This window comes from Poecilia reticulata, linkage group LG16, assembly GCF_000633615.1.
Source record: "Poecilia reticulata strain Guanapo linkage group LG16, Guppy_female_1.0+MT, whole genome shotgun sequence".
Classification (NCBI taxonomy): domain Eukaryota; kingdom Metazoa; phylum Chordata; class Actinopteri; order Cyprinodontiformes; family Poeciliidae; genus Poecilia; species Poecilia reticulata.
This window is the reverse complement of record NC_024346.1, coordinates 12,594,557-12,619,098: the sequence shown is the minus strand read 5'-3', so window position 1 is coordinate 12,619,098 and position 24,542 is coordinate 12,594,557. Positions and strand designations below refer to the sequence as shown.

Genomic DNA, 24,542 nt, shown 5'->3' with positions numbered 1-24,542 from the left:
CTCAATAAAGATCAATAAAGTGTATGCTGTTTTATTTTATTCTGTTGTATAAAATATTCACAAAGTTTAAGAAAATGTTTTTGCGTATAGGTCAAAGCTTCAAACTGCTGTAAAATGTACATGACTTCCAGATCCTCAGACAAAATGCTGCAGAGATCTGTTAAGCTTGGCTTGGGAAAATATTACAAGACCATTATTTTTCAGCACAAACTGAATCCAAGGAATGTAAAACAAACATGCAAAAAGGAAGTTATATATCAACTCAGTGTCAAAATACTAACAGGTTGTCTGCATGGGCGTAAAGTTATCCCAGATGCACAGGAAGACTAGATCTTCCATGACAAATCCACCTTTGAGTCTAAGGAAGCGTGATGTGCCAAAAATGAAAAAGGCTGAGGCTGTGATAAATCTAGAATCTGGGATTGCAACATAATGGATTCAAACAGTCTGCATGTCATGGGTTATTTGAAATTGTTTGAAGGTATGACTAAAGCAGGTGTATAGTGTTACATTACTGTTTTACTGAATTATTCGGAGCTCAATTAACTAAGTATTCACTTTATATTGCATAATTATTAATTCCCCTTAAAGCTGCAGCAGCAACTTTTATGAACAATATATTTTTTACATATTTGTTGAAACTGTCACCACGTTGTGACAGTATGAGACAGATAATCTGAAAAAAATAGTTGCTCTGCCTTCTCCCACTAACTGGAAACAGTAAATGAGAGTCTTAGCGTTGTCAATCACCACGTGTGCACGCTGCTAATCCTCCCTTCAGCTTTCTTTCTTGTTTTTTACTATACTACTGGGTTTTCCTGTCAGCAGAGCTTGCCTTGAATGCTAAGGCTAGTTAGCGTAGCCACCGATGATGACAGAAGTTTTCCGCCATTAGCACATTCTCAAGGATGATTGGCAGCACAAAGACAAGACTGAGCAGTAGCAGGATCTACTTCAATGTTGCCTTTTGAAATCTTTTTAGACCCTCCTTAAATAAAAAAGTAAAACTTTCTCATGGAGGCGTCATATAGTGTTTTTATTATGAATTTTGCAATGTTTTCTGACACTTTTCAATAACAATTACTCAGCATAATCCATGTCGGCATTGTATCATTAATTACAGGTAATGTTCAAATAGTAACATAGTAATAATATAAGTTTTTAACCAATGCAATTTTTATTCCTTCTTAACGTGACACTCGAAAACAACAGGCCTTTTATTTATTTTTTCACTGAGAGCCTTATAGCACTGCACATTAATAGGCTACACAGACAGACAGCAAGAGACACGGAGGGAGAGGTGAGGGGAGAAAGGCTGGGAGGGAGGGGAAGGTGAGGAGAAGCACACAGTTGTACATTCACTGAACCAAAGATGACAGATGGAGCGGGAAGGAAACAGAAAAACACCAAAACAAAACAACAAAAAACAATTTATTTTTAAATGTGGACAAAAAATAAAATCCCCCGATGAAAGAAAATGAGCAAGACATATTGAAATATCACAACAATGTGCCCTCCGTTTTTTTGTTTTTTTTTGGTGATGCAAATTCTTAAATTACAACAATATTACACACAAATCAGGATACACTCATCAAGCCAAAGATGATCATCCTTATCACTAATACTACTCTTTATTATAGCTATCATAATTATACTATTTTCTGATTCTGGAAAGGTGATTCCTTAAATGGAAAAATAAATCATAATCTGCTCCCTCTCAGAAATGTGCAGTAAAAGAGAAAGAGTGAATGCATTGATAAGAACAACAGCAATAACAATAATATCGCAATAGTCATTGTTGTATGTACAGAAAAATTCATTACAATCAATACAATCAAAACTGCCCAAGCTGAGCGGACATTCTGGAAACAGCAGGGGTCGTGGGGGTCATGGATGGTGCTTGTGTGTGTTTGTGTTTGCAGTACAGTGTAGCGAGTGAAACAGTGACATGAGAGTCATTTATATGGAGGTCAGAGAGGTCAAGGTGCTGTTTTCTTATTTTGTGTCACAAGCTGCAGCGCTGCAAAGACTCCAGTTTGAAGCTGAAACTTTAACGACGTCAATTTTTGCACGTAGGGGCTTTTATTTTGGAGTATTGCAGCAGGAGTGCTTGTGTTGGATGTTGAGGTCTGTGGTTGGTTATCAGGAGATCAATACAGAATACTGCAAAGTAAACCAGTCTTACACTGGATCTCATAGGTGAACATCCCCTCCTATAATTCAGATTATTCTTCACCTCTGTGACATTTATTCTGTAAATTCAACAAAGCTGCAGTAATATGGTTTTATCCCCATACCATGAAACAACACGTCTTTTTTTTGTTGCTTCAATTTCAGGTTTAATGCACATACCCTCAATTACAGTGGATCTAATTAACCATAAATAAATAAAAAATAGAAGATATTTTTATCTCTTGGTTACAGCCACAGTTTGTATTTTATAAAGCAGCTCATTGGTGGCCAGAGTTGGGTAGTAACTAGTTACATTTACCTCAGTAACTTTTTGGACAAAAATGTACTTTTAGGAGTATTTTTACTATTCTTTACTCTTACTTGAGTAAATTGTTTGGATACTCTACCAAATCTGAGTAAATTCCCTGAATGAAGAACAAACTTTCTTTCAAAATTTAACCAGACACAGACCTGCAGTTTTTGTTAAAGTTTATATTTAATCAAATAAATTTGGAAATTAAGTTTTGTGCCTGATTTTGATATTTTGTAATCATATTCATATGAATTATTTTCAGTTTGATCTTTAAAATACCAACATTTCCACACAACTTTATATTTTGGTTTATTTGCTGATGTAATTTTTAGATATTCAATCCAAAAATGACACTGAGTACTTGAGTAGCATTTTTACCAAATACCATTTTACTCTTGAGTAGTTTCCTGCTACTTTTTTTTACTTTTACTGGAGTAAATATGTTGAAGTGGTACTACTCTTACTTGAGTACAGTTTTTGAGTACTCCACCCACCTCAGGTGGAGGCAGCATAATGCTGTGGGGTTTTCATCTAGAGAGACTGATCTATTCTTTTTAAACTCTTCCAAATGGCAGTCAGCTCTGATCCAAAATCTTCATGTGTGATGAAAAGCTGAAGATCAAGATGGATTTTATTTCTCAGCATCACAGAAAGCACTGAAATTAAAAGACGCTCCTAGATTCCAGGAACCGGAGTTATGCAGTGAGATTATTGCATCTTTCTTGTTTGTTTTTCAGTTGAATTTTACAGCTTAAATGTCTTTGGTGGTAGAAAAAGTTTTGAAATGTGTTTTAACGGGGGTGTGTGCACCTTACAGATCCACTTTATTACATAAATGGAAATGAAACTGCAAGGACATTGAGGTGTTTCCTTTGAATAGCTAAGTGCGTCTAATCTCACTGCCTTCACTCTGTGGTTAGAGGAGATGAGAGGGAGAGGACAGCTTGTGCACAGACTTTCTGAGTCTAACAAAGAGGTTCAAAGATGTGTCGGGATCAAGGATTGTGTCTTTGCTTAAGGATCGACTCAAAGCCTTGTTCCAGCTGACATTTTGCTTCATTCTTCTCATTAACAAAGGATAGAATACAATCAATATTTTTCTTGATGATTAAACAGTCCCTTTCAACCAGCGTTACACTATACAGACACCGATTTCTGCTTTAGAACGAGTGCACCACAAACGATTCTGGTGGAGGGGGTTTGTTTAGGCGGGTAAATTACATTAACTGTACACATTGTGCCATTGAACATTTAAGTGGAGAACAACAGCCTGTTGTCGGCTATAGGTCACATATGGCGTTTGAGCGTCAAGAGTATTACGGTGATTGTGTTGTGCGAAGTGTTTGTAAGCATACATTCCTTATACTAGTGGCGTCAGTTTGATATTAAAAGTGTCGGAGTGTGTGACTGGGGAGCTGATTTATGGAGAGATGTGGCTCAGTAGCGGCGGGCGTTTCCGTCTCTGCCCTCCTTCTTGATGATGATCCGCTGGTCGTCGCTTGCGTCGTCAGGTGACTCCGCTGCCTCCTCTTCCTCCTCCTCTCCATCGCCCTCCGTGTCGGCGGAAATGCCCATACGGGATTCGTAGGACTGGGAGAAAACAGGAGGGCGGAGTGCATAAACGAAAAAATAAATCGATTTATCCAGACATCAATCAACGGGAAATGATCTCTACCTCCATTGGGTTGACGATGATGGTGAGCGCCGAGTCGTCCCATTGGTTGCTGCCCTCTTTAGCCCCGCCCCTGGAGCCTTCACCTCGGCGATGGATCGAGCGAATTCGGAAGACACCGAGGATCACCATGACAACAAGGAAGCCCACACAGACCATAATGATGACGGTGGCTGCTCCTGGAACCACTAAAAGAAATGAAGAAAAAGTGTAATAATTCCCCATGTCTTTTGTAAACGTTTTGAACATGAGCATCTGAAAAGTGTGGTGTGTATTTAAATTTAACCCCTTTATTCTGATAACTCTATTTAAAAAAAGAACAATGCAGAGAACAGTCCTTTGTAGTCCTCTACTTGGTAGATGAGTAAAGGTATGTTCAGAAAACTGTAGACGTCCTCTATCCAATCTTACCGAGTTTGAGTTTTGTGTGAAAGAGAGTGGGCAAAAAAGAATAAGTTGCATCTATGTAGACGTGCCAACTAAGAGACAAACAGTGAATCTGAAGGCGATGAATGGAAATGCCACACTGCAACCTCCTCACTGTCTTAAGAGCCAATTTTACCCTCAGTCCAGCTAATTAAACACATTTCAGGCTGCAAATGTTACTTGGCCTTTTCAATAAAAAAACGGACATCTTGGTGGACATCTACATTAAAAATGTCTTTTTAAAAAAGAACCATCAATTTATTCCTATTTTTTAAATTTATTTATTTGTAGTGGACTTTATTTTACAGTAATGCAACAGAAAGAAGGCAGAGAGAAAGAGGGAAAAACACGCGGCAAAAGGAAACAAACTTTGGACAGCAGCCACTGCGACACGCAATGCTGTTATTTTTAGGTTTTTAAGTAAAGAAAAACATAAAACTTCTGCAAAAAGAGGCTGAATAAATTTCCTTCTATGGAATGTTGATATTGATAGAAAATTATGTAAATAATTGGCAAGAAAAATAGATTTTAAAAAGCATTACTGGCACTTTTACTGTCATTCATTCATTGGAAATTCAATAGATGTATATCTTGAAAAACAAAAACAGCTCAAACCCACATTTGTTGGTTTATGTATATTAAAAATGGTTGTTTCTTAATCATTCTTAGCTAGAGTTAATAAGACCCTATACCAGAAGATGCAAAGAGCCATTCAAGGTTCTTGAGCCGCAGGTTGCAAACCCTTCGTTTATCACAACATTAAAATACATCAGAGTTTATTGTTATGATGTGAGAAAATGTTCCTGGGGTTTTAATTTTCTGGCTGCTGCTGATCTTTATAAGATACACGTGTCAATGTATCATCAGTACAATCAACAAAAGACCTGAAAAGTTGTCCTGCTGGTTTAAATTACCTGAATGAAATTTACCTCAATGGATCTACATTATTAAGATTTCAGCTCAAACACAAGAAGGTACTGCCAACTATGTCACAAAATGAGGGTTTCTATTCCTGTGAATAGAAACAGATCCATTAATATCCTGGTGACTCATAGAGACGTTTATGGAAATGCTTTAAGTTTAAAGATGTATTAATAGACCAGTTCTTTAGATGGCCATAAACCAGCTGAGAGATCATTAAACATGAGACAACTTGTTCTTTTATCTCTATTCAGGACAGATTAAATGCTTTTGTTTCTTGATTCAATCTTAATGAAAGTCAAACATGTTTATTGATATGTTGCTACTATCAGCCTGTTCCTCTGAGAAAACATTTATTGAAAAAAGGCAAAACTTTCCATCTAGACAACATGAAATGTGACTGAAAAGTTAATTTGATTATTATTTAGCTGCATCACTGAAAGGCAAGACAGAGAAATAAACAGTAGAAATTTAGCAACTTTGTTATAATAACATTAACATTTTTAAGTATTGAGAAAAACGTTAATGTTAAATCTTTGGTTTTACATTATTGGTTGTTCACTCTGAGTGTCTCTTTTGTCTCCACATACGAACCAACTCCTGCAGCATTCCTCCTCTGCTCCTCATTTTGACTTGCAGGTGCTTGACAACAGCTTTGATCTGTTCACCAGTTTACATTTTTAGAAATTCCAGTGATTCTTCACTCATTTTGCTATATGTGTTGGCTCTGCAGCGTTTGAAAGCTGAACCAGCCGTTTGCCTCAGTCAGGATGCTCAATCCGTCATCAATAAGCCTTCCTGCAACTCTGCCTGCTCACCTGTTTGACCCAAACCCTCTGTCAACCTCCAGGATTTAGCTGCATCTCAGTTTGGGTTTCACTGTTTGGTATTCAGTTCAGAAAGCCTGGCTGCCCTCTGCAGGCCTCTGCGATCCACTCAATGTCTCACCTGGGAGTCGTGCATGGAGGCCCAGCCTAATGTCAAATCTTTCTGGCTGATTTTCAGAGTATTATTGTGTCAGTCATTTAAAACAATAACAAGATCAACCACCACTTTTTCATGAATGCTGAACCAGCTGCCTGGGATTGTAACTAAAGCAATCTTTAATTTACGCTACACATTTCTTATTAGCATTTTCTGTTTAGTAAAGCTTGTATTTTACTTGTTGATATTTAAAAGAGACCTATTATGTAAAATTCATATTTTGCATGCTTTTGTACGTCCATTTGCGTCTCAATAGCCTCTAAAAACAGCTCAAGCACTTAGAAAGAACCCAGCTGGTGACTGGCAATAAGTTACTGTTTTTTGGTGTCTGGAAAATTACTTGTTTTAAAAACCTTCAGAATGTAATGCATCAAATCAGCAGGCACGTGCCGTTACCTAGCAACACCAGCAAAGCCCAGTCCGTCACATAGCAACCCCACCTAACATTTGGTCAGCTGGTTTTACCGCTACACATTTGTCTTTTCCAATGGCTGCTGGAAAAGACAAGTGTTTTGATGTCTAATTACCATCCAGAAACCACTTGCTGCATTCTTGCTTGTTGTGCAGAAAGCTCCACTTCTGCTTTTCAAAGATGTACGTGTGCATAACTGTGTCTCTGTTTTCAGCCATTTTCATGTGCAAGAGTTTGGAAGTGTGGCCAGCAGCAACCTATTTCAATTTAAAGTGACAAGACACCATAAACAGCTCATTCTGAGAAGAGCTTAACATATCCAGAACTGACCAGACTAAAATCTTATTACCAAAGAATAATTTTGTGTAAAAAAGGTAATGAACGTGTTTTGTATAGGTCATAGACATGTACTAAACTATTCTAGGAAGCATAATAGGTCACTTTAATAAATTTCCTGCTACATCATGGAAGGTTTAAAGAACGCTTTTAGGGTAAGAAATGAGTTGTCAATCAGGCGGTTAAGGGAATATTACCTGAGTTGCGGTGTGGGTTCGGCAAGGTGTGTCCACTCAGCTCTCCAGAATGATGAGATGGATGGAGGAACTGCTGCTGTGAGGCCAGCAGGTGGGAAGGGTGGTATAGGCTTTCCAAAGAGTGGAGGAAGTTCACCTGAAAGTAGTGAAAACGTTACAAACTTTACAACTTAGAAAGTTAATATAGAACATTCATTATAAGACTATCATCAGCTTTCCAGCTTTTGTTGGAAAAATGCTTCGAAAGGTCAAAGCTAAGATCTGAAAGCTGTTATGGATGTTGTGTGAGTGATGTTCCTCACTACCTCCAGAGTCAACTCATTGCTCGTGTATCTGCCATTCATCTCGGAGCACGACAGGCGGAACCGCCTCTCGAAGCGGCCAGAGCCTTTGGCCAGGCGGTACCGGACTGAGCGGAGGACGTCCTCGTACACAGAGATGGATTCAGCACCTGGAGGAGATGGATAGGAAAGAAGATCCCAGAGGCAAGAAAAGGAAGACAGGGAGAATATGTTTGGACAGTCACAAGAGAAAAAAATATCCTGCCCTGCAAAAACATTCATACACCCTGAACCTTTTCACTTTCTACTGGGATTTTACATAGCAGAGCAACACAAAGCAGCAAATCCAGGCCTTGGAAGATGAATGAAAGTAAAGGTGATTTTCCTTGAAAAAATGTCAGTGTGGTGTGCGTATGTATTCAGCATATTTTGCTTCCAAATATAAACTCTGAATACAGCCAAATGCCTTCAGAAATCACCTAATTAGTGAAACATGAACATGAAACAATGTGTGCTAGAAAACTAACATAGAGCACAATGATGCGTTAAAATGGGCTAGAACTGGGCAATATGGCTGAAAAACGGGTCAAGATGTAAGCATTTCATTTCAGTCGATATTAATAATTATTGATTTGTTTATTGTTTTAAGTATCTGGAATACAGCCAAACTGGCAGTGTGACCTTTCCTGTTTTATGCACAGTTTTCATTTCACACTGCTCACCGCACAGTATTCTGGGAGATGTAGGCAGAGGGAAGAGTTTAACCGCTCAACCTCTCAGCAAACTAAGCAGGGTTAGTGGCATCTACTAACTCACTCTCTCTCTGGTTGCCTAGCAGCTCGCCCACTCTTTGGTTGCCTAGCAACTCACTCAGTCTTTGGTTGCCTAGCTACGACTTGTTGACCAACTGGCACAGTGGTAGTTTAAGGTTTCACCACTGTGCCTCGTAACGGCTTAAAAATAAAAAAAATAAAAATAATGATAAAAAGACAACTTTGTGGAGTAAAAACTTTTAATAAAACAGGAAAGTCTGGCTGTATTTCAGTTATTTATAACAAAAAACTAATCATTAATTACCCCTAGCCAGTTATCAACTTCGACTGATATGAAATATCATAATACGTTTTTCAGCCATACCGTCCAGCCTTCCTACATGCTTTGTAAAATTATCTTCTTTGTGAATCAATAAAGGTAAAATAATTAAAAAAATGTACTGCAGAGCAGCGGTACCTGTAATTGCGATGTAAGCGGTGGTATTGATGATATCCAGTCCTCGCTCTCGCACAACGTCCATGTCTACCAGAAGCTCCTCCCGCTCTGGATTCAGCTCCTCTCCCAGCGGCTGCACCTCACATCCGTCCAAAGTGTGAGCCACGGCATCCGACATCAGAGCTAAGAGGCGATGCAGAATATTAATAAAACAAACATAAACGTTTCTGAGAAGAAATTAAAAGACTTTTCAAGAATTACTGTATTTTCTGCACTATAAGGCGCACAGCATTATAAGGCGCACCTTCAATGAATGGCCTATTTTAAATCTTTTTTCATATATAAGGCGCATAGAATAGACGCTTCATTTTGGGTTGCCAATTTGTTCTGTAGTCTATTATTACACATCCACATTTGTAAAGAAGTGGTCCCGAGTACTTTACATAGCAGGCTGCCCCAATCATTGTTTCACTCACGGTGTTGGTGTTGCGATATTGTGCCCAACTGCTTTCTGGGTAACACAGACCAACCGACACGCTGCCGCCGCAGTCTGTGTCTCTCTTCCCCTGCCCCTCCGCCCCCCGGCTTTAAATGTATTATTAAACTTTATTAACAAACCAGCGTTCTGACAACTATCCCAGCATGCATCGCGCACTTCTTCTTCTACGGGGGTCAGCGGCTGGCTGCTTACCGTAGTTGCTAGACTTGTTGTGGCTCAATATTGGTCCATATATAAGGTGCACCGGATTATAAGGCGCACTGTCGGCTTTTGAGGAAATTGAAGATTTTTAGATGCGCCTTATAGTGCGGAAAACATGGTATAAACATTAAATCTCCATATCTTTGCTCACCTCCGCCCTCCATGCCCTGTGCAGCCGTGTTGACAGCGTGTGACAGTGAGCAAACGATCCGCAGCTCCGGGAAGAGGGGGACGCCGCGGGGTCCTTCAAACTCAGGGGCCGGACGGGCCAGATGTGGGCCAACCCCAGACAGAGAGATCTGAGGGGCGTCGGGCTGGAGAACCACCAGGTATCCCTCCAGCTGTTTCAGTGACAGGCAGCTTTCCTCATTGAAACACCTGCAAGAGAATTACAAACAAGAAAGCAGAGTTATTTTACAGCCTTTGAATGGAGTATTCAATCAACCATTTAAATGTATTGAAACATGTGTTTAACACTAAAATAACATATTTACTGCGGTAGGACATTTCAGTGTTTGTGTTCTACCATCACAAACGCAAATTTGGATTTTGACAGGAAACATAAGATCACATGTTACCAGAGGAGGGTAGAGTACCCAAAACATGTACTTATGTAAGAGTAGCACTACTTCAACACATTTTTCCTGAAGTAAAAAGCAGCCATCCAAAAATTACTGAAGTAAAAAGTACTTTGTTAAAAGTCTACTCCAGTACTGAGTAACTGATCAAACATAAATAAATAGCAAAATCAGGAAAAAGAAAAATTTTTCCAAATTAATTTTTAAAAATTTAAGAAACTTTAACAAAAACTGCAGGTGTTTTTGTGTCTGGTGAAGTTTTGATTAAAACAAGTTGTTTGTTCTTCATTCAGCGAAGTCACTCACAGAGTGTAGAGTATCCAGAAATTTTACTGAAGTGAGAGTAGAAATGCTTCTCCTAAGTAAAAGTAAAAAGTAAAGTTGTAGTAAATATTCTCTGTTGCTGGTGGATTAGCTTGGCAGCTCTGAAACATTTCTCTTATTTTGTGTGTTTTTATCCTCTCTTAGATTAAAGTAGGTCATATAAATCTGAATTAGACCGTTATAATAATCCACATCTTTACATTTGGGAACCAAACATACACTTGGAAACTTTACGTTCTCATCTACACTGTAAAAAAACGTCTCTAATTTACAGCTAATTTACCAGCTGTGATTGCCAGACTTTTACCACATTTATACAGTAGGATTCTGACAACCACAGCTGCTGATATTTGACCATAAATTAGTAATGTTTTTTGTTTTTTTTTACAGTGCATAAAAGAGCCTTTATCTTTTGATAAACTCTCTCAATAGACAGGAGTTATTATTTTCTGTATTTATCAAGACTTAAAGTTGAAGGAAATAGTCTATTTTAATATATTTAAGGTCACTATCAGTTTATTAAAAAACATTTTTGTAAATGTTTGGCCTAGTAGCATTTTAGTCCTATGTTTGCAGCTATGACTGTTTGCTTTTTGCTATTTTTCCTAGTTTATTATCTGTATTGTATTTTAATTGGGTTTTGATATATGTTCAATCAATCAATCAATCAATCAATCAATCAATCAATCAATCAATCAATCAATCAATCAATCAATCAATCAATCAACCAATCAATCAAATTTTGTTTGTATAGCACATTTCAGCAGCAAGGCATTTCTTAGTGCTTTACATAATAAAAAAACAGCATGTGACATTGAATAAACAGTAAGAAAGAGAAAGAGATTTTGAGAAAAAACAAAAAGATTAAAAAAGATAAAAACATTAACACCCGTACCCCTTTCAGGACTTCAGTTAATCGTCGTTTAAACGTTGTTGTTGCTATGATTCGTACCTGTCAGTGTTACTCCCAGTCTTACCCAGCATGCACCGGGTAAAAATCTCTTGCATTAAGAGATTTTTAATCTAAAAGGTTACATACATTCATGCATTTTGTTAATCAGGAACAAGTGTACAGCGATTATGTTTTTTGTTATTTCCAAGGTTTATTTAAATTCAGCTTGTATTATTTATATAGCGGCAATTCAAAACACGTCATCTCAAGACATTTTACAAGACAAACAGATCGAGTTATGTAAATTATTAAAATACAAGACATTTTCTCTTCTTTCCAAATGCAGTTAACTCAATAAAAGGTGAAATTTATGTTTTCGGCACTAAAGAGACAGTTTAGATATTTTAAAAACCAGTGAGACTGATTGGGTTAAACTGTGTACAGTGTTTATATATACCCAGAAGGATGATGATGATGATGATAAGACTGTTTATTCTTTAATTAACCATATTATTGTGGCAGAAACAGAAACCTTCATTTATTTATTTTTTGTTCATTTATAGCTCCTTATGGTCTGGTGATAAGGGGAAGACAATTTGTCAGCCTTTAAAATTAAACCAAACATATCAGTGAATCTACTGTTGTGCGTTTCGGTTTTCCGGATGCTGCAGCGAATACCGACTAAATTTGGGAATCTTTCTTTGGCTTTAATTTTTAAAAAGCCCAGAGGCTTATGGGGAGGAGATCAAATCGGTGCTGAACATGACTTTAGGCAAGCGTCTCTGACAGCTCACTCCTCCTCTTCCCATGTGCACCAACATCTTTAAGCAGAGTGTGTGACATGCTAAACGAAATCCTCACAGTTTATCAGTGTTGGTTTTATTTTACTGGTTAAACAGTGTCACCTTGATGTTAGGATTTAACTCCAAGCAGAATAGCTGCAGAAAGCAAGGCAGAGTATTAAAAAAACAACCTATTCCCCTACTCTGCTTTTCCACTGTGACCACGTCGCCGTTTATCTGTTGTGATGCTGAAAATAACAAATATGCAAACATTTCTGTTGCATAAAATGTAATTTTCCTGCAGGAAGAAGAGAAAAACACTGAGTCAATGACAAATTGCTACAATTTCTTTACCAGTTTGCCCTAAAATTCACCATCATATGTGAAAGGGTATTAAGCTGATTAAGTGGTGTGAGTGTGTGTGCTATATATCCACTATCAGAGTAAGCAGCTGCTTCTATCGGCCTCTCCAGAAGGGCCTGCTGTTCAGCCATCTGGTTGACTCCTGGGCTCAAATCAGTCTAAGCTTTACACACGCAGTAAAACATGGCAAAGTGAAGAAAAAAAAAAAGTACTCTCCTTGAGCAGAAAGCGAAGAGGGGGAAAAAAATCTGTCCATGCCCTTGAATCCCTGAGATCTTTAAATTGTCAGATAAAAAAAGCCCTCAGCTTGATGCATGGCTTCATAATCATCTTAATCTTATAAAAACATGCGACTAAAACATTCATGTCTAAAGATAGCAGTGAAAATATCTGCACAGGCTGCTAGTGAAAGTGCCGGCTGGCTGTGCCCTACAGGGAAGCAGCAGAAGCTCGGGAAAAGTTTTTCCTTCGTTCAGATTCTCTCATGAACTTTGCTGCCACATCCCATCCCCCAATCATAAAAACTCACACTTCAGACTCTAAAACTAGAGAAAAATAGCTAATATAATAAGTTTCTCCACATGTACAGTCAGTAAAACATCTGTAAAGTTAAAAAAAAAAAAAAACAGCTGGAACAGGATACGGATTTGCACAGTCTCTCAATGTTTATGTGCAGTCAGGGCCGGCCCAAGCCTTTTCACCGTCCAAAGCAAATTTTAATTTGAGGCCCCCATTCCAACATGTCAACACCAGATACTTCATTATTCTTTGGCAACTCCATTTGTGTAACATACCTACTACTATTTAGCGTAATGTGCAATTATCTGACATCCTACCGGTGTCATTATAGCCTTTCATTTTAACCTCACAGGAGTAGCAAGCAAGAAAAGATGCTCTAATTTATTCACATTTTGAAATGCAAAGTGGTATTTAAGTGTGACATGTTAATTTAACTATTGGAAGTAACGTTTGCAGACAAACACTGAATTAACAGTAAACAAGTTAGCAGGTTTAATATATTTTGTTTGTAAAATTTGGAAGAGATGCGTAAAATGTGCAATCTATCACTATGGAGTAAAATTGAATGATGCTTTTGGGCCCCAGGCAGCCGCTTAGCTCACATGTGCCTTGGGCTGGCTCAGTATACACAAAATGTGCAATGTGAGCTAGAAGCAGCAGATGATTGGAAGCTCATGCAGTATTTGATCAATTATGTATTTAGCACACAAATTTGATATGTAGGGGGTTTTTAGTTGGCATAGCAACACAAATAAATAACAACCATAAATATATAAATAAGGAAAACTTTCTTTCATTTTAGACATTAAAGCTAAAAGTCCATAGAAATGTAAAGATAAATGATTTATTATTTAACTTTAACACACATTCACCTTAATTCATAAACAGGCTCCACCTGCTGCTGACTGTCAAAGATAAAGTTACTTGAAGGCAAACCAGAGAGGTCAGATATTCTTTGTTATCTTCTGCTAGTATATATCTCTGTTCGACCTTTACTGCACACAAGTCATTATCTCAGCCGAGTCAAGGTCCGCTTTAGATGGACTCAGTGTGAAGCGAAGAAGCAGCAGTGCAACACACAAAGGGGTCATTTATTTTGACAGCTGAGGAAAAGTAAATGTTTGGTATTTAATTAAACTATTAGTGAATCTTTTCATCAGATCTGTGCTGAGGCCGACTGCCCATTCAATGGAAAAATGCAACTCTGAGAGAATCAGGCGCTCTTCCTTTCTTTTGCCCTAATTACACTCTAAATAAAATGCATAACATACATTTTACACAGATAAATCAACCTGGCTGCCGTTAGTGGCTCCATGCGACTTCACCAACTTTCAAGGTCAGCTTATTATTAGCAACTTTGGGCTTATCTTTTTCTAAAGTTGCTTGTAAATCTCATGAGTTGCTGGTGTTTTGGGCTTGTTTTTGAATGTGAGGATGCTTATCTGGCCTTGGCTTTCTTTCTGAGAAAAACACATAAAAACCTGCACCAGCACCCCACAACAAAGCAAACAAGAGCAATTTGGTTGTCTCTTCCACGCCCGCATTTCCTGGTTATTGCGCCTGCCTGAATTGACTCGGCATATCCCAAGAGCCCAGAGTGACAGGCACACGAGTGATGAGACAGCGTGAGAACGAGTCGCAGTAAGTGGAAAAAATATAATAAATAGCGAGGGAAAGAGAGCGTACTGACACGTCTCAAAGGCATGTTGCATTGAGACATATTGCTTCAAGAAATACGTGCCCACCAAGCTAAGAAGCAAAAATTATTAGAGGTGTGCCGATCGATCGGCCACTGATCATAATCGGCTGATTTCCGTGAAAAAGTGTATGATTGGTGATCGCCGATCACGGTCTCTTGTTGCCGATACCGATCACCTGCATCTCATTTCGCAGCCTGCCTGTGCAGCTGGTCTCCTCTTTCCTTCACACTGCGCAAACGCGCAGCAACAAATCCTAGGCGATGTGTAACTATAACGCACTGAGTGAAAGGGGAGGTTTGCGTGTTAGGGCGGAAAATTGAAGCACATCAAAATGCATCAACACAACGAAGCTAATACGACATAAAAACAATGCCATACTTGACAGAGTTTGGCTACATCAAAGCTCACTGCAGTAAAAAAGACATATGGAAGATCAGATAGCAGGTAAAGCAGCGCACAGCTACAAACACTCACCCAGATTAGCATGACGGTCAGAAAGCTAAACAAATAACCTGAAAAATTATTTAAGTTTTCGAGCTGCGATGTAAGACGCTGGTTCTGCTCTCGCTGTTGAACTGCTGCTACGCGCTACAGGTAGTAATATTTGACAGAGGAGCCGCTTCTGCTCCACCTGGTAGTGACTCTCACACCGAACCTCTGTTTAAAGCTGCAGCATCTAACCTAAAAATATACATATTAAAACTTTCGCTGTCCTAACATGAGACAGATAATCTCTAAAAAAAATAATTGATCTCCTCCCTGTTCTGCATAATTACTCCGCTCAGTCAGAAACAGCCAATCAGAACTAGCAGTAATCAGCTAGCCGCCATGCTATCAGGAAGTTTTCATTCAGTAACTCTGGATTGTTTGTTGTAATAGATCCTGTATTTGACTTTGAATGTTAAGTTTTATACTTGAATTTTTTGGCAATGTTGAGAGGTTTTATTTTGGCTCTTTGCATTATTTAGCCTCTTCAGAGCCTTCATATGTTATCAGTCTGTTAAAGATAGTATTACCGATAGCAGTACAATTTGCCCAATGCCTGTTTAGTTTAGTTTTCTTCTTGGAAAAAGTTATTAAAAACAAGTTTTTGTCTAAATTAAGGTGAATTCATGGTTCCTTTTTCCACATAATGTAACCGGTAGTGTTTATGATAAAAAATAATAATAATTATGTGATCAGTATCGGTGATCGGTATCGTCAATCGGCCCTCATGGGTGATCGGAATCGGTATCGACAGGAAAAAACCTGATCGGCACATCTCTAAAAAATATATATGGGTAAATAAAAACGGCACCTTTCTGTTCAATGTGATGTGTCTGCAAAATGCACTTTAAAAGCATAAATTATTCAAATAATTTATACTATTTAAAATTGTTATCATAAAAGTGTTTAGAATAATTTTACTGTTGCTAATGTATATTGTCATAGTAAGTGCATATATTTGTGCCAAACAGCCTCTATTTTACACAATAAGTTGTGTTGAGTGTTTCGCTCGATTGTCTCCATAGAGCTGGTTGCTTGTTTCTCACAAGATCTGCCAACACTGGTGAACATTTGCTTCTTCTTTGTTCCCAGCTTTAAAAAAAAAAAAAGCATATTTATGTTTCAATTCCAAAATAATTTAAATTTATTTAACATATTTAGCTGATTTTAGAAGTAATTTGTGTTCCTATCCCTAACCATATATTGTGGAGGTTTTTCTCCTGTGCTTCAGCTAGCTTGAGCTTTTCTTGTTGCTGCTTAAGACACAAAAAGTGACAATTGTGACTATTTAAGCACTTCACTTGTTTTTGTACTTATGATGTGACTACACTTCATTATATCATAAATTCAGACACTTTAGATAATGTGTGATTTCTAATCAAGAAAAAGTCAAATGTAAACAGACAGATTCTCTTGTTAATTTGCTCAACAATAGCTCCGGTTAAATGATAGTTGGCTGTCAGTATTTTATGTTTCTGTCCATATTCTGCGTAAATTAAAACTAATTTACTTATTCAACGTGGACAAAGTCATGACTTTGTATCAAACTGTTTGAAGGCATAGTGAACTTAGTGTACGCAAATTTCTCAATCTGAAGAAAGTAATTAACATTTATCCCTGTCATTATTTTGATATTCAAGTGGAAATAATTTTGGTAAAGGAAGTCTTTAGTTGAATTTATTGACAGTGAGAAAAAAATTGTTTTTGTGAAATGTGTGTAAATATCTTGTTTAAAATGTAAGATCTCTAACATCTTCAATATTTCACTTTCACTTATAACCTGGAACAATTTGTCTTTATTTCGCTGATGTTGATGTAAATTTTGTTGGTGCGTTGTTTGTGCTCTACTTTGACCTCTTTATAAAGCTCTTTAAAGGTCACTGCATGACTCTGTCTTTCATAGGCATTTATATTTGACATATTGCTTTTATCTTTTCGCCTTACGCATTAAGAAAACTCAGGGATCAAAGGTTTCCTTTTTACAGTTAAATTAAATATTCGTTTATCATCAAATTTCCCGGCTACATTCAGTTTTTCTTGGGAGAAGATATGTCGTTTTAAATTTTCTGTGGTGCTGCAAATGATTTAGATTTCATAGAACGTTTTTATTAACGTTCTTCTACCTGAGGGAAGTGGTGAGCTTGAGAGGTCGGACTCCAGGGGTGGCGAAGCGAAGCGAGTTTCTGTAGGTGACCTGCTGAACGGCTCGGTTGAAGCTCTCGATGTCGTCTCCCTCCAGCACCAGCACCGACTGACTGGGGTTCACATGGACCTGGAAGGACAAGTAATCGACATTTTACCATACAAGTTGACCCTCTGTGAAATCAAATTAGACTTTTAACCTTCAGGTTAATTCAAAGCGACACAAAAATTGAACATGCAGAGCCTTGGAAATGTATTCACATCCTCAGATTTTGACACATCACAACCACAAAATCCCATTTATTTTTCAGTGGATTTTATTTCAAAGGCCAACAGAAAGTAGAAAATAACTATGAAGAAAATGAAAATTATATATAGCTTTCTATAATCTTTCACAAATAAAAATAGGAGAAGCTTAGAGAGTATTTCTGTACAGCTACATTTACTCCAATACCCCATAAATAAAATCCAGTGGAAGCAGCACCCTTGAAGTCATCAGTAACCTCATAGTCTATCAGTGAGACACACAGCAAAGAGGCATGAAAATCTCTAAAACTTTGAATTGTTCTCCCATAATTTGCTGTAATAGTGTACTTCTGGATTATGGGTACTATGGAAAATACACAGTGAAAAAAATCCACCAAGCTGTGTTTTGACAATAAGTTAATGATTTTTGGTGTCTGGAAAATTAGTTGTTTCAAAAACCTCCAGATTGTTAAGTCACATTGAACGGGCCATTACCTAGCAACCCAAGCCAAGCCTAGCCTTGTCAACTAGCAACCCAAGTGGAGCACTAGCACATTTGGTCAGCTGGTTTTAACACTGTATACTCTGTACAATGGCTGCTGGAAAAGACTGATTCAGTTTTTGTTGCAGAAACCACTTGTTGCATTCTTGTTGGTTGTGCAGACACCTCTACTTCTGCTTTTCAAAGATGTACAGTAGCATAATTTGCAGTTTCCAGACATTTTCATTTGAACGTGTAAATGTTGAGTTGCAACTTATTTGATAAGTCGAAACAGTTCCTTCTGATAGCTCAATATAAGTAGAAATGACCAGACTAAAATCTGATTTTCTAAGAACGATTTTGTGCAAAAAATGTAATGATCATGTTTCGTGTATTCTACTGACATATCCTAACATGTTCAAGGAAGCATAATAGGTTACCTAAATTTTAAAATCAACTCTTTTTTATGGTTTAATCCAAACAAAAGTAGAAAATATGTCAGTAGAAATTCAGGCATTTCGTATGTTCACCACCGCCTGCAGCAGCAAACACCTGCAGCTCTCCTGAGGCGTTACCTTCATCCCAGAACCCAGAGTCTCCAGGTCTCCGAAGTCCAGCCCCTCCCTGCAGGCATACAAGCACTCCACCACACTGTGCGGCTCCACGCTGCCAGGACGCACCGTCACCCCTGACAGCAGGCCGTGGTAACCACCCACAAACTTCACTAAAGTGCACAAACACGTGATATTGTCTCACCAGCTTGTAATTTGCACTTTGTTGTTGCATCAGCAACAAGAAAGACAATCAGCTGAGCGTTTCTTTGAAACAAGGGAGGTCACCTGAGTCTTTTCCCTCTGGGATTGTGTTGTTTAGTATCTCCTTCTGCTTCTCTTCGAGTTCTGTTGGGAAAACCACAGAGAGAGGCAGCAAAACAGAAAACAATAAGCCGTACTGAGACAGACACTTCAATGGAACGTGGTGCAAACAGACAAAGGGTGCAAAGATACACAGAAAGCAGGAAAAATACAGAAACAGACTATAAATAAATACCACAAGCATGCAGAAGTGAGAAAACTATAGTGGATCTTCAAAAATGCAACGTCTCCTCATTATCTGGCAGCAGCTGCCACCACGCAGGCAGCAGACACAGTGGATGAAACACTGAACGTGAGTATGTGTGTGTGTGTCTTTTCTATGGTAATTGGCTGCCAGAGCTTCCCATTTTAACGAGCGGTTCTGCTTTAAGTGTCTCTGAGCTGCCTGCCCCCTGTGTTGTTCTGCTGCTCTAAATAATTGATAACTCATTTATATTATTAGGCCTTAAAGACAAGACACAGCAGCCACACTGAGTAAAATGAGGAGCGTGATGTAGTGTGTCCTCACGGTGCGTCATGAGGCGCAGCTGGCTACCTTTGGTGGTGATATTTGTTAAAATGACATTTCAGCTTCGGATGAAATTAAAAATGAAAATACGAACCCCAGCAGGCGCCGATGAGCATCCTCTGACGGGGCGCGGGGTTCGGGATGGCGCCGTTGTCATGGATGAGGGCAGGGTCAAAGGTGACGCCGTCCACATACAGTGTCACTGATGGGAACTGGACACTGAGGGACAGATGATGCCATTCGCTGTCACACACCTGTTGGACGAATATAATACAGGAAAAACAAGAGCTTCAGAAAACCCTGAGGAAACATCTAAGCTTTTTTAATTTTAATTTTAGGAAAAGTAAGACAACCTGCAGGACAAAAATGAAAAACGTCTTCTGGGCAGCTGTATTTTTATGAGGGCTGGGACTTTAACATATTAATTTTAATTTCTTAATTACATCACAATTAGTCACATTTTTTAAGATACAAAAGTCCTGTGACATTTGTATTGTGTTTCTGGTATGGCCATAAATCCGACACACAAACAGTAATGATTCCACTTCCATTGGGCAACTTGGGGTTAATTTTTCCTTCAAAAAACTGATGGGTCTGATGGGACACTGGAAAAGATTGTTGTTGTGTTCAAGTTCCGCTAAATGAAGTTATTCAAAATAGCATCTTAATGCTAAACATGGTACAGCAAGCACAGCTGAATGCTGAGGTCAAAAATATTTTTTCAAAGAAGTTACCTGAATGAAAATGTTTCCTGAAACACTTGCAAGTTGAATAACCCTCTTGCTTTTATGTGCCCAAAAGTAATATCTAAATATCAATGTAAATTTAATTTCATGTAAATATCATTAAATTCAATTAAATTTATTTATGTTTCTCCAATTATATGCAAAAAAGAAACACAGAAGAACTGATCTAGTGGTGTTGAAGAAAAGCAAAAAATTAATGATTACAGGAAGAATCGGGAAAATTGTCAAGTTATCAGTTGGAGACACTTCGAGCAGTTGGCATGCCGATGTGAGTGATGCAAAATGCAGCGCTCAGTTGGTTTCACTCATTTGTGGTTGTTGTTGGAGCACTCTGTTATGATGTCTGCTATGCTATACAGACAAAGCTTCTGTGTAGCATAGCTAGAGATTAGAGACATTTCTGTAGCATTTGCTGAAACCGAAGCAGTGGAAATGTGAACTAAGTTAATATGCTGTCTCTAGCCTGAGTTCTTGCTGTGCTTATTACAAGACTAGATGTGGAGAAAAGCTACAGTATATTTATTTACATAAAGTAGCATATCTCTGTACACCTCTGAAATGAAAGATAGGCAACAGTGTGACAAGACAGCTTTCTTGAACTGTTCATCTGCTGGACATTGTTTTTAAGCGCTGACACTTCTTTGTCTTGATCGACTTTCCTCATTTATTTAGGCACTCACTGTACAACACACTGCCAAGGTTAGAAACAGGACTAGAGTAGAGAAGACAAGAGGAAAAGCAGCAAAAATTCATTAAAAAATATTAAAAGTCTTTACAAAGCTTCAAGGACTCATAATAAAAATCACTTTAGGAACTACAAAAAGCACTGAGTCAATTGAAAGATCATAAGGCAATATTTTGCCTTATTTTAACTGCGGCAAAATAAGGCATTTACTTTTGTTCAAAAGCCAAGTAAGAAATTATCTGCAAGTAAAATACTTGCTTAAATACACTTTCCACATTTTAGTGAACATTTCCTTTGCTCTCAATTGTCCTTGTTTTAGGTTTCTCTATATAAACAAACGCAAAAGCACTGAAAAAATGGCAAGGGAATTATAGAGATAAGGGTGGGGGTAGAGGAGAGAAAGACTGAGGTAACAAGATAACGCAGCTCAGACAGAAGGCTTTAACAAATCTCTGCTATATCAGCTCAGCTTCTTTAATCTGAGCAACTTCAGTCTGTCTGAGACCAAAGCTTCAGACAAAACAACCCTACATCCCCAAAAAACAAGCAGTCATGCATCAAAGTGTTAAAAAAAACAACACAAAAACACTGTGAGAAAAACTGTTATCATTTTTCTGAAGTCAACTTCTAGTTTTGACTTGGAGAACTGGAGACTGACACCCCGACTCTAGAGTCCTGGGCTCTATTATGCCAATTTACGTGAAACCGTAGCTTTTTTTCTTTTAGATAGCCTATGTAAATATCTGGCTTTAACTGTTTCCATCTTATGTTTCATACCAGAGCTATATTTACTTGACTAACTTTTACACCATGCTTTTTATTTTTACTTGAGTCATTTTATTATAAGCTATCGCTACTCTTACTTGAGTGAAACGTCTGGATACTCTCCCCCTTATGAGTAACTTCATTGAAAGAAGTACAAACACATTAACCAAAAATGTGTGACGCAGACCTACAGAACTGATTTCATACGTTTTACATTATAAAATTATGGAAAATATTTACTTTGAAAAGAGTCTTTGCTGTTTAAAATGTGTTATGTTATGATTATGTTCTTTATTTGTATTAATATTAATCTTTAAAACACCACAATTTTCACAAAACTTTATTTTTTCTGTCTGTCTGATGACATCAATGCAAAATTTTGAATTGGATGCTCTGAACAGTTACTTAAGTAGATGTTCTACCAAATACTGTTTACTTTTACTTGAGTACTTTTTACTTTTATTTGAGTAAAAATAAGTTGAAGCAGTGCTACTCTTACTTCAGTACAATTTTTGTGGACTCAACATATCTTTGTTTGTGCCCAAAAGTTCGATTTTAGTCGCATCCAACCAAACCAGTCAGTTCCAGTTTAGCAAAATCCACATGTTGACTTTTGTGATGGTAGGGCAAATCGGTTGATGTGTAATAAATAATAAAGGGTTCTTATAAGGATTTGAGCAATGAGATTTGGAGATTATTTGACTTTCCTCACCAACCAGCTCAATGTGTTTTATGAGAAGATAAACCTCTAAGTCACATATTTATGCTCCCTGTGAACAGAAAGTCAAGGAATCAAGATATCAATAAATGTGCCCCCAGAAATTTGATTAAAAACAAGTATTTTGTAGACACACTTAATAAATTAACTAAAATTAAAGGGTAAATTTTTATACATTTTCCAGTTATTTTACTGCAGTAAAAGATGAATTTAAGGCTTTTTACCAAAGCTAATAATAAACATGGGCAACTGCTTGACAAATAGATATGGTCAAATATTTTGAGGAATAGATGTACGTTAAAACTTAATCATCCCTTAAAAATGTTGTAAAAATGAAATCTTTAAAAATGCCAGTCAGATTTGCAAACAGTACACATATTAAATAAATTAATCGAAAATTAGTTTGATTGCTGATTGCACTTGCTGCTTGATTATTAGTTGTTGTTTGCATGTCTTTGTACTATTCTCCGTTTATAAGATGTAGTTATGAATAAAGAAATAGATACAATTAGCATGGCAATCATTATTTTATCAGATGAGAGCTTCATCCCTTCTCAATGCAGCTATTTTTACATACATAAGGGAAATTATTAATCACGGCGAAAACTGCTGACGGCTCTCATCTGGTGATGAGGAATATGTGTAAGGTAATGAAATTGGAAACTAAAAGCAAATATCTTCTTTATATCCAGCTGAGAATGAATGTTAAAAACGGAAGAAAAAGCTTCATGGTCGATGCACAAATTGAATTCTATCTTGGCTTCTATTATCCTTTCACAGGTAGATAATTGCACAATCCGTTAGTCAGACTACAGCTTCAAAAGATGGATGATACACACAGCATGAACCGTTTAAATTAGGCAGTTACTCTATAAAAAGCTTTACAGATAAGAGAAAAAACAGGCTCTATCTTCATACTGCACTATGTAGCATCAAAGATTATACATTAAGCGTGCTGCAGAAAGGAAACAAACTACTAAACTTCCTCAAATTCAGTCAGAAAGATAGAAATGCAATTAAAAATAAAGGTTTTTCCAGGACCTGCTCCAGCTTCCAGAGGAACTTGACGGGCCGTGCGGCCGAGACATCGGGCCAGTAGAAGAGGGAGAGGCGGCAGCCATGGACGGAGAGCGAATAATGGGAGTAGGAGTCATCTGTACAACAGAGGAGGAAGAAGATAATTGTTGGATCTATTGCTTGGGGAATAAAGAAAAGAACTGACTCGATTTAGAGCTGAATCGTGAGAATTTCTATGCAGAAGAAAAGGTGGTTGAGCGTGGGTTGTTTATGTAAATCGAACATGAGTGACACTTTTTGGAGCTGTGGCTAGATGTAGTAGCTTTCCCGGTTAAACCTTCAAAACCACAACAAATCCCAGAGATTAAACGAACCGTTCTTTACGGTGCTGCACACAATAGTCTCCTCCTCTTTGCGATTTCCTCTGGACTGAGTGGCGGAAGGCTGGATGTTGGCGCCGCCCCGACGCATCCACAGCTGCAGGGTGAAGTGGTCGCCCGACAGAGCGGACACAACCGAGTCAGGAACCACTGCCACATGATTCGACCCGTTGAAAGAGAAGACCAGAGAAGAATCGGAAGAAGGGAGAGTGGGCAGAGCTGAGGTCCAGTTGGCTGACGGAGATGGAGGTGGGAGAAGATCGACTTCGCCCCTGACGGCACCTAATCAAAAAATAGAAAACAACTCAATAGAATTTGACTGTTATTTCTTTTTCCTTCTATAGTTAAAGGTGACCTGTTATGCTTCCTTGAACAGGTTAGGATGTTCATTAAATTGTTTTCACAAATCATTCTTAGATAATGAGATAATAATCTGGTCGATTCTACCCCTTTCATTCCTGTCAGAATGAATCTCTTGTTACTTTAAATCCAAATAAGCTGCTGCTGGCCACGCCCCCAACTCAACGTTTACACTCGCATGTGACAATGGCTGCAACAAAATCTGCAATTATACATCTTTGAAAAGCTGAAGGAGAGTCTTTTCCAGCAGCCATTGCAGTAAAAACCAGCTGACCAGAGGTGCTAGAGCTCTGCTGGGGTTGCTAAGTGACGGGTGGAGTTCCGGTGGGGTTGCTAAGTAACGGGCCAGGCC

General features: G+C 38.1%; 1 protein-coding gene across 1 annotated transcript in view; it reads right to left on the bottom strand.

The window, feature by feature from the left end:
• Positions 1-2,769: 2,769 nt before the first annotated feature.
• clstn3 (calsyntenin 3) overlaps positions 2,770-24,542 on the bottom strand; it is a 37,509-nt gene continuing 15,736 nt past the window's right edge. The window contains exons 8-19 of the mRNA XM_008431401.2: positions 23,825-24,112; positions 23,475-23,587; positions 19,614-19,773; positions 18,976-19,035; positions 18,712-18,860; positions 17,391-17,539; positions 9,775-10,001; positions 8,945-9,106; positions 7,739-7,884; positions 7,434-7,569; positions 4,161-4,345; positions 2,770-4,075 (exon numbers count right to left, since the gene is read on the bottom strand). Of these exons, the coding sequence (XP_008429623.1) occupies positions 3,923-4,075; positions 4,161-4,345; positions 7,434-7,569; positions 7,739-7,884; positions 8,945-9,106; positions 9,775-10,001; positions 17,391-17,539; positions 18,712-18,860; positions 18,976-19,035; positions 19,614-19,773; positions 23,475-23,587; positions 23,825-24,112 (1,928 nt within the window). The 3' untranslated portion in view covers positions 2,770-3,922. The remainder of the gene's footprint in view (positions 4,076-4,160; positions 4,346-7,433; positions 7,570-7,738; positions 7,885-8,944; positions 9,107-9,774; positions 10,002-17,390; positions 17,540-18,711; positions 18,861-18,975; positions 19,036-19,613; positions 19,774-23,474; positions 23,588-23,824; positions 24,113-24,542) is intronic.